Here is a 15,103-nt window from a genome sequence, read left to right on the forward strand (position 1 = left end):
TACATCACTTTAATAGCGATATTGCTAGAAGCCAAGACGTCCGTTGTACTAGTTCACCTGCAACACTCAGTGGAATATAGCGGGGATCTAAATAAGGAACGCAACGGGAAGACTGTCTACTGGTAATCGTTCTACTGACAGGTAAATGTTGAATACTTTCGTTTCGTTCTCTCTCTCTCTCTCTCTCTCTCTCTCTTTATTTTTCATCAAATATTTTCGGAACATGCGATTTTTATTCTATGGAATTTTCACAATTATCGTGGCATTCGCTGGACGTATGTTAACCCATTGAGGATGGACTGAATTTGCTACAACACTCATTTCCCATACACACTTGCCCGAGTTTGTATATACTCGAGACTCGTCCTCAACGGGTTAAGATGGTGAAAACTCCCTTCAAATCGTCAGGGGACATTAAAAACCTTCTCTGTGTTCTCTAATTACTCTCATTTGCCCATCTTGAAGATAAAAAAATAAGTGATAAGAAGTTACATTTTACACAGAGAAGATCTACATACATATTTTTTTTTTTTCAAAATGAAAAAAAAAGTGGGAAAGAACTTAAATACTGGTTTGGGCAATAAGATTATCTTATTCGATTACAATTTAGTCCGCTGGATACGTTAATTGGTTGCAATCAGACAGAATGGTGGAAAAATCATTTAAACACTTTCTTTTTCAACTCCTAAATTTGCTGCTACCAAAAGACGTCTGTCTCTGACGAAAAATGCCCATCAACCACGTCGATGTCCGTCCTTTAAAGGACATAACCAAGAAGAAGATCTTCGTAGACGTGGTCAGTGATGGTAAAGTCGGACTGGACAAACCCGTAGAAGCCCAGATCTATCGGGACAAGGTTTCTTGGTACGCCATCTTCTACAAGTACATTCCGGAAGCTGTGAACCTGTCTGGGATGAAGTACGCTTTCAATCCAACGGAAGTCAGATGGAGGAGGTAATCATCAGATCTGCAGGAGGCAAATTTGAATAGCAGGAAATATCATGAATTCAATCTCGGTTTCAAGGTCCTGTTAACCTTTGGCAGCTGCGATTATAAAAAAAAGTTCAAGTTATCACATTTTGACGCATAAGTATCTCAAAACATCCTCCCGCATAAAAGAAAAAGAAATCGCAATAAATCCTGAAATATAAGGAGATACCACTTTCTTCTCAACAAACCATAACTGTAGATGGTTTCGTCTTGGAATATTTTTATCATAACTTATGTTCACATTTTTGATATCCATCAATACCTAACATTGATTATACTGATTCAGACAGTGGTAGTTTCTATCCCTAACTTATATTTTAGAACTATTTTGAGGCACCACTGCTGGGTTTTTGTTTCATCTGCAAGTGGTAAATTATGCCTTTGATATTATGGGCTATAGAACAAAACTAGGCAATGTTACACTCTAAATAACGCACTATAATTATGGATCGTGACAGTAATTAGACAATAATTAAGTTGCTGTCACACTGCTCAAATTAGCTCTATAATTACTGAAGTTAGCTATATGATCACGTTCATAATATATTGCCTGTCAGTCTGCTGTCATCTATTTTGTGTACATTACTATTTGAATCCACAACAAGCTAATGGAATAACGCCATATAAATCCGCTGGGATTCAAAATGAGAATGTGTTATCAAAGTGACAAAGTTTGCTCGAGATAAAGGTTTGCACATCCGTACATTTGTGTGTGTGTGTGTGTGTGTGTGTGTGTGTGTGTCTGTGTGTGTGTCACTTTTACTGCTACATAGAGTTACTGTTTGTTATTCATTATCTTTTTTTATTCCGATGGTTCGTACATCCGAAAATGAAATAAAGCTCGATATTCCCCGAGATTCGTCATCCGAAGATGACCCCCCCCGAATAATCATTAATCGTAGAACGAAATAAGGCTTGTAATTTCAAACGTTCGTTCGTACGCGTCTTATTTCATTTTCGAAATAACGAACATTCGGAATAACGGCATAATAATACTTGAATTAGAGTGCCCTATTTCATTTCCTATCAACGAACATTTAGATGTACGGAAAACTCGCTAAAATTATCGGTTTTATAATGCACTGGAAATATTTGGATCATTGGAACAAACGTCATTGAAAATTTAACTCACAAGTACATGTCGCTCCTGAGGTAAATTGCTTGAGAGAGGTTTTTTTTTTTGTAAGAGAATTTCCATTTTATGTGTATTTCATATGACCGTGATAAATGCTGTTGACTTACAGTCTGCTATCTGTACATACTACTCTCAGAAGATCATGCTGCTAAAAAGTCGGACGACATTAAACTAAGCCAAAATTACTGTACATGAATATCAGGCCCCTATGTAAAAGGTAATACGTATACCGCTACTCCTTTACTATCTATATTTCCGCTCACAGAATACGTCATAAATATGTGATTCTATACGCATATTCGATTTGCATAGTTTTCTCTGCAGGTTTCTCTACCTTTTTTCTCCATACCAAAAAAAAAATAATAATGAAATTCTATGTGCATTTATATTAAGCTTATGCACTTTAATCTTGTCACTTCTGTCATACTAGGCAACATGTACAAGTAGTTAGTTAAACATGCCAACAAAGTGTTAACACCTTGAGGAGTGAATAGATGAATATCTAGTTCACGATAGTTATTGTCGTCTTCTTTTTTGCACATGCGTCTTCACTGACATCTTTAAATTGCTGATGAGAAAACAACAACCACATACTGGATGGAAGTTTAATGTTTCACTTCTTTTCTATGCATTTTAGTTTTAATGCACTAACAAAATTCCATTAACTTGAATTCAAATTGTGCATGCGATTGACGAATTACCCTACATCAACGTGAATTAGCGTCGAATTAATATCTACTTAGTAGTAGCAATGATTAAAAAAACTCGCAGGCATACATACTCTTGCGTTGATTTTTTGTAAACATAGAGCTACTACTAACACTAATTAAAGTCGGTACTAATTTACGTCGATATCAGGGAAATTCGTCCATCAGTTAAAAAACCCCAAAATACTCATCTCAAGAATTTCATTAATTTGAACAATTTCTCAGTACCCGCTTCATGCTAAAATGATTAGAACTTTCATTGGCTATAGGGCAAAATCTCGGTGTCCTATAGTGGACATACGCCTGCCTGGTGATCAGGGGGTCGCAGGTTCGAAACCTGCCCGAGTATGTACACCCATGATTTGTTTTTCTTTCTTTTTCTGTCATGGCTACTACTTGAGACACTCACTCGGTGTTTATTTACGTCAATGTAGGGCAATTTTTCATCCCATAAAAAAAAACCCCAAGAACTTGAGGCTACAATTCCATTAATATGAATCATTCAAGTGTTCTTGACCTATAATCTTGGTTGTGTAGATATTTTTCATTGTTCCTGCAGTCACATATCAGTTATCTCTTCAGTAAAGATTAGATAAGAAACGCGTAATAAGTTGAAAAAAAAATGAAAACTTGAACAGTTAAGCCTATTATTTGAAATCCATTTTGTCTTTGGTTTTTGGCAGGACAATTTGGATGCTTGTTTTACTCACTGGTGTCTCAGTCTTGACCCAGCAAATCACCGACAGGATCCGCCATTATCTATCCACTCCAGTGAGTGTGGACGTGGTCTACGAGCACCAAGACTCAGTACCATTTCCGTCCGTCGCCATCTGCAATATCAACGCCTTCAAGTATGATAACATCTAACTCTATCTTACACTCACTCACCCACCCCCCCCCCCACACACAAACACACGCTCAAACATATTTCTTACAAAGTTCATAAGCAGTGAATACCTGGGAAAGTTCTGATACAATACCAAAGTAATCCACTGTCGTATAATATAACATGTACATTTACTCTCAAACTCATTAAACCTTTAAGTCTTTGGACGATTTCTTTGGCCTTTACCCAATAATCAAATATTTGTAATTAAGATAAAAACAATTCCATCTTAGAAGCATAATGAAGTGTAAGTAGTAGTTCATGTGGGTGGGGCTGGTCATTAGGCGTTTATGTAGGAGAAAGCATATCTTAAGTTGAGCACAGATGTTTTACAAATAATTAAAATCGATCTTCATTATAAACAGTTGAGATAGGCTTACATTTATGGTATGCTGTGTGTCTCAATAATCTTCAGCAGTATTCTAATTTCCAGATAAAAATAAGATTTTCAAAACCTTCTCATGGCAGCCATTAACGCAAAGACTAGAATAAGTTAAAAAGATTTTTTTTTTCTGCGAATTTCAAGAACAATTTCAAGTGAATTCTGAAAGGCTTCAAAACTGAACAGGAAAGCTAGTGGTATACTATCATTTTGATTTGATCTTGTAACATTGAAGAGCGGCATTCTTTTAGAAACATCCCACTATGCCTTTATCATTTCATCAAGACGAGCGTTGAATACGTCTAACGTGAACTGTAGGTTTGCTGTTGTTAAGATACTATTCCTTATTTTTGTTTTTTAATCAAACAGTTCATCACAGCTGAGGGACCCCGAGATGAGAGAATTTCTCGAAGAGTGGCAATTGGGGGATCATCTCAACATATCAAGATACCAATCTGTTCTGTCATCCTATGAAATGACAGACATGTACTACAACTTCTCGCATCTCCTCAATGAAACAGTTCTGTCGTAAGGTTCCATTGAAGTGTGACTGTTATTCTAATTTTGCACTCCTGTCAAATAAAAGCAATGATATGTCACAGATGGTGGACATATGTATATGTTTTAATATATCCTTTTCTATCATATTGTTTTGTCACATCATACATAGATCTGGTTACTACTGATTTCAACTAGACGTATTGTTCCTTTCAACTCTGATTGCTTGTTTGTAGTGGTTTTTATGCTTATATTTATGTAAAATGATTTTACATCTATATAGTTGGATTGAACAGAACCTTGCTGTAAAACAGCATTCACTTGCTGATCTTGCTATCCTGTCAAAATATGTTGAAATAAAATAATAAAATAGAATAAATATATTGTTTTAATGACATATAGATATTGCTGGACCCGAAGATCTAAAGCGAAGTGCGTTGGTATATATGTGAACTGGTTTCTCCGTTCTGGTATTACATATATATATATATATATATATATATATATATATATATATATTTTTTTTTTTTTAATGTGTTATATTTTTTACTGAATATATTTGATAATATCTCGTGCAGAAAGAGAGAAACAATATAAGAAAAGAGCAGGCTGCACAAAGGATGTACATGTTATATCACGTGAATTTGGATGATGTGGTAAAAAACATGTAATCTTCCTTCTATTGCTATGTGACTTAGGGTGCATTGGAACCAAGAAATATTGAATCACTCTGTGATGACAATGAAAATGACAGATTGGGGAATCTGCTTCGTGTTCAATGATATCGACAACGGTGAAGAGGGTCTGGTAGTCACCAATGCAGGTAATGATACTCCTCCCCTCCCCCAGTTTTTAAAGGGTCTCCATCGCCCTCTCCTTATGTACTGGAACGATAACAGTTTTCTGTCATCCACACTAAAAAGGACTCGTTACAGAAGGAAAGGAATGTAAAAAATCTCTCGATTTCAATTTTTTGGTGGTCATATGTATCGTGTATTCATTTCTGATATTCCCATTGTTGTAATGCATGTTCTCAATAATTATTGGAAAACGAAATACGTGACTCAAATGGTGTGACAGGTGTAGTGCTATTCTTGTTTGGAAAGAGGGGATTTGAACACAAAAGATCCTAGGTTCAAAGCCCACACGTGGTTCAGCTGTCAACTTTGGACAGTTACCAAACAAACGTATCTTGTGACCTCAATCACGTTAAAGGAACATTCCAGACGATTTTCATAATTCCACGTCATGTAGTACATAAATCGACAACTCCATGTATTTATTTCTGGAATTTATTGTGGTTCTTGAGTACAGAAACAATACTCTGAAAAACCTTAAAGAAATTGCACTGAACAAGGATGATGACATAGGAGGCTCACATATTTCAAAAAATGTAGGAGTGTAATTCCATTACAATACCGCTTGCTGGCGAGTTCACCTGTGCATAATCCATGCATACCTTTTTCTTTTGTTCTGCTTCCATGAGCCCCAACTCATGCATTCTTATGGTGACTCTGCCATGTCATCATCCTTGTCCACGGCAATTTGTTCTAATTTTTGAAAACATTCTCATTCTTCATCCCAGTTATCATAAATTCTGAAACTCTGTCCTCAGCATAACTGATTTTATAGCTGCTCAAATGTAAAAATCTGAAAATCATCCGGAGGTCTCCTTTAATGTATAAAAAGGGGTGTCTTTCTCCTGAATCTTGTACAGTGCGTATCAAAATAAAAAGGTAATCCACTTTTGGAGGGCTACTATTTCATAATTGTCATCTGTGGAGAGTACAATTTTGGTTGTGGGGGAAGGGGAACTCTTCTTCTTTCCATTGATACCTAATTTTGTTGACAAAATGTCAAGCATGACTGAGCACATGAACTTTAAAGACAACAATGACAAATTGCACGTTTTATACCAAGTTTGCATGTTTATTGAGACATTGCGTGTCTCATTGCATGGATGAGATCTGTCAATGAAAGTGGTTAATCATCAGGCCAGTTTGCACGACTGCAGGTTTGTGTTTAGGGCTTCTTCTAACCTTTTGTGGTTCATAACCTTCAACAAGACCACATTTGTGATAAATTGGTCGTTCCCATAAAGGCTAAACCATTATCAATTGTTTTCTTTTCATATTTAAGACACGGTTTGTCGCTGCGAGATATCTGTTGAAAATGAACAGAGAAAATGGATTATGTGGGTTGGCTTCTGTGGCAGTGATCAAGTTACAATGAATTGGACAGGTGGCAATGCTAAAGGGGACCCAAACCCAAAGAGCAATGTGGAATGAGTGAAAGCAGCAACATTAGAAGAACACATCAGTGAAAGTTTGAGGAAAATCGGACAATCGATGCAAAAGCTTTTTAAGTTTTTGTGTTGGAACCGCTGGATGAGGAGACTAATAGAGTTTATGACGTTTGAGTGGACAACATTATAAAGAAAATGTAAAGAAAATTCCCCCCCCCTAAAAAAAAAATCACGAAAATTACACATTCCATGAACTTGATACTGACGTACGTTAAGGTTAGCAATTATTCCCCCTGATTTCTGTGAGCGGTTAGTCATGTGCTTTTCCAAAATGCTAGAAAAGTGAATTTTTTTTTTTTTCAAATTCATGAAATTTTCCGTCGAGATTTTTTTCTCCATTGCAACTGATTGACAAATTGCCCTACATCGACGTAAATAAGCACTGAATTGATCACTGTTTTTGTATTAGCCACGATGAAAAAAAAATAATGGGAGTGCTTACTCGAGCAGGATTCCAACCTACGACCTCCTGATCTCCGGACAGGCGTCATCTCCACTAGACAACCGAGCTTCCGCCCGACAGCAAGTGTTGATTCTAATCCTTATACACGCCCATGATGTTTCATCATGGCTACTACTAAAACACTGATCAATTAAGTGCTTATTTACGTCGATGTAGGGCAATTTGTCAATCGGTTGCAGTGGAGTAAATTTTTTGGGGTAATTTTCCTATATTTGCTTTATTTTGTTGTCCACTTATACGTCATAACCTCTAGTCGTCTCCTCATCCAGCGGTTCCAACACCAAGACTTTAAAAATTCATAACTTTTGCATCGATTGTCCTCAAACTTTCATTGATGAGTTCTACTAATATTGCTGCTTTCACTCAATCCACATTGCTCTTTTAATTGTCTAGAGTTTCCTTTAAAGGTTATGGATCATAAAACCTGCATTCGTACAGGCAGGCCTATTTGACCACTTTCATTGACAGATTTCATCCATGCAGTGAGACATGCATTGTTCCTTCACAATAACGTGCAAACTTGGAAAAAGAGCAAATTGTCATTGTTGTCTTTAAATCTCATGTGCTCAGTCATGCATAACATTTGTCAACATAATTTGGTACCAATGAAAAAAGGAAGAGATCTGCTTTCCTCACAATTAACATTGTGCTCGCCATAGCTGACAAATATGAAATAGTAGCCCTCCAAAGTTGGATTATCTTCTTTTATTTGATACGCACTTCAGTAACTGAGAAAGGTGTGTCCACCGAGGATACCAAGGATAATACTGATATGATTGATCCAAGTGGGTATTGTCCGATAATGTTTTGCTTTTCTGCTACTGCAAGTGTTGATGTTGTCACTATCATCATCATTTTTGTCATCGTCTGATAGAAATGATTCTTTTTTTACTTCAATGTTTGGTAAACCAGGAAGCTCACGGGGACTAGAAATATTTCTGGACGCCCACCAGGCTGAGTATTTTTTCCAGCCAACAGCGATATACGGAGCTGGCTTTAAAGTTCTCCTCTACGACCGTGGGACGGAGCCCGTGATAGAAGGAAAGAGCTTTGCAATTGCCACAGGGGTGCAGACATGGGTTGGGGTAGAAATTATAGAGGTGATTAGTTTTTTGTTTCTTTTATTCATTCCAATTTATCCTTGATCAAGGAGCTTGACCTAGTCCCATGCCTTTATTGTAAGGGTGGCGTCTCACTTGGTTCATATCAAGCATTTCCATTTAATAAAAAAAAATCATAGAGTGAAGATAAAACAGAAAGCCACAAAATGTGTTTTCTGGGATTAGACGGGTTGACAAGTTTCTTTCGTGATAGGAAAGGAAAAAAATGTGGTAAAATATGTGTGTGATTATAAAACTGTAACACTGGAATCATAACTTACACCTTGTTCAGTTTTGCATGATTGTATTTTCCGTATCCCGTTATATTTTGCTTTACTTACTTAGATTGTTGTCGCTGTTGGGACAATCACAACAAAAAGGTTTAAGAAAAGAAATGGCGGCTGAGTCTAAGGAGAGCAATGTTCACAACCAGAAATCTAAAGTTTTTGAGAAAGACCTAATGAATATTTCCCTTTGAATCGTTTCAATTTGAATACATTTGTTATATTACACATAAACTAATATAAACACATATCATCTTTTATCGTCAGGTTCAAGGTTTAAGGACTAATGACGCAATCGAAGTCATGAAGGGATATGGTCGTTAGGTTTATCTGTCGGATGATATCCGTCTTTGTGCTCTCCGCCAATGTTCCATAAGCTTTCTTATTCGTGACTTCCAGGTAAATAACCTCGAAGAGCCCTATGGTCAATGCAGCCACAGGACGCTGAATCACTTCGCCAATTATTCTTACGTCGCTTGTGAGACAGAGTGTTTGTCCGAGTTCCTGATTGGTCAATGTGGCTGCAAGACTCTTGCTATGACAGGTGAGTGATCTTTTCGTGAAGTCTGTCCATCCAAAAATTTGGCAATTTTTGTCTGTACGAATGCCTCACTTGAAGTAAAAATTATGACTTGACTAGATTACTAAATGGTGTCAATTTAAGTTACAAGTGTAATTCAACTTAATACATTCTTTTCTAAGCGCTCAAACGTGCCAATTCTCCAAAAATCAACCAAAATTCACAATATTTCGTCGGTGGCGAAAATCGCCAACCGATCGGCTACCAAAACTTCCCGAATTTTTGCCAGTGATAGGCGTCGGGGAGCTTGACGTTGCGATCCGATGTCGGGGTTTCCAGCAACGCGTGTGCTATCGAGCATTCACAAAAACAAACAAACACACAAACAGACAAAAAAACAAAACACCAACAACAACCACGTTCCCCCTTCCCGACGGTTTCCTTTGAACATCGTCGAGGGAAGGGGGGGGGGGGGGGGGGGTATGGTCCTCGGCCGAGTCAATGAATACAGAGAAAAAAAAACGATGATACGCGGCTGATTAGTCAATGGACCCAGGCCGAGTCAAAAGACTAGTACGTCGCCGATGCATCGTCGATTACAAGTGCTTTGTACAACTGCGTTTTCTTTATAAATCACTGACATGCCCTCCGATATAGCTGCGGCGTGCTGGCGGTTAGTCGTTATCTAATCACCGTAGGGTCTTAGATGTGTCGCCGACATGCTGCATCGGCCTGGGAACAATGACTAATCGGAGGCGTTTCTTTTATCAGTCTGCGATTGCACAGTCACAAAAAATTCGGCCAGTCCTTTCTTCGCCGATTGATCGCAAAATGTTATCTCGCACTTAAAAATGACCGACAGGCAGCCGATCACCAATAATAGTCTGTTCTGTCGGTCGAAAACCCGATTGATCGACGAAGCATCTCACATTTGCCGCCGAATGTGCCTCTCTCAACCCCCCCCCCCCCCGAAAAAAAAATCCATCAAAATCCCATTGCGTCGGATCGTTCATGTCAAACCAGCTTTGTTAAAGAATGTCATCGACCTTTTGCCTACTATTGTATCAATCTTTCATTAAGTTTTCGTTGATCGCAAAAACTCTATAAGACGCTCGTCAGCCACTCTGCAACCGGTCAGTAACCGATTTGCAACTGAACATTTCTGATTTTTAGTCGTCAGTTAGTTGTGGAGGTCGGCAATGGGTCCTCGCGTATGTGTGACATGGTCTATCAAAATCACATGTTATGACAGTGTATGAGTTTGCAAAATAAAGTATTTGCATGATTGATTGAATCCTTCAAACGCATCTCAGGAACAGGAAGAGAACATAGTTGGATCCAGTTCGATGAGAAATGAATAGATTGCTTAAGTTTGACAGAATTACAACAATTCCCATTATCAGCGGTATTTCTGAAGATTGAACTATTTTCCTTTGTTTTACAAATCCTTTTAACATTGTAAAGAAGCTATCGGATTACCCTATATGTACTACCGTATGCAGTAACTAGGGGAATATTTTGAAGAAGGCTTTGTGCAAGCTAGATGTGGGACTGACGATTTGATTCTTTAATGTGTTTCATACACACAGGCGAAGCCAGAGAATGCACGGCATACCAGTACTTCTCATGTATCTCACCAAATATTGGTAAGGCTGTTCATACTCCAAGGGGATTCTTTTTCTTATTGTATAATATCTTTACTTGCTTTTGCCAACAACGTGTGTCTACTACTTTGTAGTATTGAACGTATTTCTTGACGTCACAGCAGGAGTTGTATCTTATTGTTTTTGTATTGTGCTGTATCTTATGGAGCTCAGGCTCCTATACAAAAATACGAAACATAAGAGATCAATGTACCTTTTGAAGTGACAAAAGGCCATAATTACAGTATAAAGGTTACTTGTGCACCGAGTGCTGAGTCCAGGACGTAATGATCAGCAATTACACCTTGATGTTCTCTATGAAGCCTGTGTGGTCTTAAGCTTTAAAGTACGTAAGAATTTGTCCCCAGCCCCCTGCCCACCAAAAATATAATTGCCTCCGTCTTAGAAAGAATAGTGGAATCAATAATAATTTAATATTTATCCGCTTTGTTAGATACTCCAGAAAAAGAATCAGTGAAAGTAAGTCAGAACTTGGTGTGAATTCCTTCCTTAAAACATCTGTCTACGAATATCCCGACGTGAGCCCAGTTTATGATGATGTTAAACATGTGTTTTGTTTCCTTACCTGAAGCTAATTACACGTCGGAGGGATGTGACTGTCCCATGGCCTGCTTTTCCCGCCAGTACGTCGAGTCCGTGTCCTTCTCAAACTTCCCTTCCGATTTTATGGCGAGCATCATTGCGGAATCATACAGCACGACCCCGTCCAATGTCCAGTTAGTGATCATTCTTGCATTGATCAGATAGATTTTATCTTTTGTTTTCTTTATTTTGGTCCTGTGTTGCACCCGTGCTCCTCATCTATTTTACATACTCTGTTCAGATTTTGGGACCTACGTTTAACAAACTTGCTTTAATTCGAAGTAGGCTCCATCATATTTCTCTAGCATTTATACGTAGAGCCAAATTTACGAAGAATGACCGCTATGTTTTATATGTTTACATCAATTTACTGGGTATTCTAGTCGGATATTATGTTTCACTTCATTTTATCATATTTGATGTACCGTCCTTCATTGAAAAATATGACATGAATTGAATTGAATTGAATTTCAAATTGAATTATAAGTGCAGCTGAAGACAGAAATCAATGCAAGAACACATCTTTTGTAATGAGATAGGCCTTTCAAAAGACTTTTTGATTTTTTTTTCTCGTAATAAATGGAAATTATTGACTTGAACTAGGTAGAATCAATTATTATGATGCCACAATGAAAGCAAATGCATGTGAGACCTGAATTGAGGATTGCAGAAGACTGAGCAGTACAGGAGAAAGAATTGTGATGGGGAGGTTCCATTTTGCTTATATTATTATGCATCTTTGCATCTATGGTATAAAAAACAGTCTTGCCAGAATTGGCGATGTGTTGTACCACGGACAAAGTTTTTGACTGTTCTTCTATCAATATATATATATATATATATATATATATATATATATGAAGAGTTTGTTCGCAAAAAACCGATAAGTCCATTTTTGAAGATTTTGAAGTACGGTCTCTGTCATAAGGTACAAAATAATACCTTTTGAATGATATATTGGTCACTACATATAAAGGTACATTTTTGAAGTTATGGTCAAAAGAAGCCAAACTTTTCTTATTATTCCCTTTATACTTCTTGACCTTTAATATCAAATATCTCCATTTGGCAAATATGGACTTATCGGTTTTTGCGAACAAACTCTTCATATATATATATATACATATATATATATATATATATATATATATATATATATTTTTTTTTTTTTTAATAGCATGGGCTTAAGAATCTCTGCAATCTGATTAGTCAATCATCATGCATTGATTTTTACTGATTCACAAAGAGCCATTCGTCCGGTAAAACCCGAAACATTGCCATTCGTCCGGTATAAAATCCGAACGCATGGTCTTGTGCTGTGTTATAGGGTGTACCGGAGGCATGATGGAAAGAGAAAAGAAGAATAGAACAACAACAAAAAAAGTAGTGGTTCTACATGACACTGATGCAACTGCCAAAAAAAAAGTGAGTAGGAGAGGCATCGTTTTAGCTCCGAGTAAGCGATAATTTATCATCATCATTATCAAACGACTAATTGAAAGTTTTACTTTTTTTTCCTCCTTTAAACAGGAAAAATATGTGTGCTGTCAATATCTTCATGAAAGACCTGTCCGTACAGAAAATTTCCCAGCAGGCAGACTACAGTGTGGCAAGCCTAATGAGTAAGTCATGTCCGTTGTGAATGAGATTGTTTGAAACCTTCTGGAAAGAGAAGCCAAAACCTGTCTCCTATAATGTTGGTAGATCATAATGTGTCCGCCTATTTATGTAACTACAAAAAGTATATATGCAAATGAATGGATGTCTTAATAAATCCCCCGAAATTAAGAATATCACTCATTGCATCATCGAACTGAATTGAATTGAATTCATTTCCACGTCATGACATCGTAGGGAGGAACACCCTGATCAGCAGAGCTGTTTTTCACAGGTGTCCACAAGATCAGCCGAAGATGACTATACTCATTCATCTTCATACAAAATCTAAAACATGCACACAAACACAAACCCAAGACAAACATATCCACTTCTTGAGTGTATATTTATGATCAACATACTTTGCAAATTATTGGGTGACATCATAATAGAGTGTCAAGTAGCAGTGTCTCATCTGCAACGACAGCGTATACGGTATCTTTATAAAACATGCTATCACAACCGAAGCAAACAAAAACAACTATAAGACAATAGTGATAATGATGATGTATTATATAAATTATCAATAGCAGATGGTGAAAATGATCTTTAGAAGTAAGGATGATGATGATCATCCAAGCTAATCACTAACACATCGTCAGAATCTTCAGCCTGAAACACTTTAGTTTACGACGATGTATGATATTGATATGTTCCTATCCCAGGTGATATAGGAGGTTCGCTCGGACTATGGCTGGGAGGGAGTGTCTTAACCGTGTTTGAAATCGTTGATCTCATCGGATACTCGGCTTACGTGCATTCCAGGAAAATACCACAGAAAACGCCTTCTACATCTTAGAAAAATACAGCCTTTATCATTTTTACTTTGATGTATTTCTTGACACTGCTTATAAATGTTTTTATATCTGCTCTGTATACAGTTTTTGACAACAGATCAATATGTATATAAAAAAATATACTTGTGATATATAACATATGCATGAGATACATAGTGTATGGGATATGTGGTTAATATACATTCATATATTGTTATTCATTGCACAAACTCCTTTGAAATAACGCTGAAAAAATTTGGTTTGAAATACTATCTGCAGCTCTCACAGATGTTTGTATGTATGTGAATGTGTATGTGAATGTGTTCATAGTATGTTTATTCATGTGTAATAATGATAATAATGATAATAATAATAATTATAATGATAATAAACGGTATTTATATAGCGCATATCACAAAAATAGATTAATGTACTATCAATATGCATGATAACTGTTTATATAAATTATGTGTAATTTACATGCATACTGCCAATGTGGCTCTATTGTGTGATGTTTTATTGATGAATAGGAACTTGGTCATAATGTTTTCATTTATCGTTATGGATTGTTTTTACAAGTGTTCACTTCTGTTCAGTGTAGACATAACTTCAACATTATTTATACAGAAGCGTTACATGACAAAATATTATGCACGTTCAGCAGGTTTAAGAGTTACTATATCAATAGTATATGTCATTATTGGAATTCGTATACATTGCATCTTACATGTGTGTGTACAGGCCTTGCTTCTTTGCATTTTAGATATCAAGATTATGGAGCCGATTTTTATGTCACAAAATTCACAAGTAATTACTTTCATGTATGGCAATGTCATTTTCGGCAAGAAGTGTGCTTATGATAAAAGGTAAAATCACATATTGTATTAAAAAGGTATGGATTAAACTTGCTTTTATACACGCTTACCTTTAATGCAGACCCATATTCAATATCTTGTAGAAATATTTGCAAAAATAACTTGTCTTGGGCAAATTTTACTCAACAGCCCTCAGAGTATCATTCCAATTATTTTCCGGAATCAAGGTTTCTCCCGGGCCAAGATGCCATCATTCATAAGGCGATACAGCGCATTGCAGAAATCAAATAAACTGACTAAAGAAATGGGTATTACCCCCCCCCCCCCAAAAAAAAAAAAA

The 15,103-nt window shown here is 36.8% G+C and overlaps 1 protein-coding gene across 1 annotated transcript; it reads left to right on the forward strand.

Moving 5' to 3' along the window:
• Window positions 1–727: 727 nt before the first annotated feature.
• Window positions 728–13,971, forward strand: LOC139716831 (acid-sensing ion channel 1-like). Its single transcript, XM_071628364.1, has 10 exons — window positions 728–954; window positions 3,516–3,683; window positions 4,470–4,628; window positions 5,297–5,421; window positions 8,279–8,445; window positions 9,150–9,294; window positions 10,860–10,916; window positions 11,506–11,650; window positions 13,047–13,138; window positions 13,838–13,971. The coding sequence occupies exons 1-10, from the start codon at window positions 728–730 to the stop codon at window positions 13,969–13,971; spliced, it is 1,419 nt and encodes a 472-aa protein (XP_071484465.1).
• Window positions 13,972–15,103: the final 1,132 nt, after the last annotated feature.

This window comes from Diadema antillarum, unplaced genomic scaffold (assembly GCF_040938485.1).
Source record: "Diadema antillarum isolate AM-2024a unplaced genomic scaffold, OU_Dant_1.0 scf00000070, whole genome shotgun sequence".
In the NCBI taxonomy this organism is placed as follows: Eukaryota; Metazoa; Echinodermata; class Echinoidea; order Diadematoida; family Diadematidae; genus Diadema; species Diadema antillarum.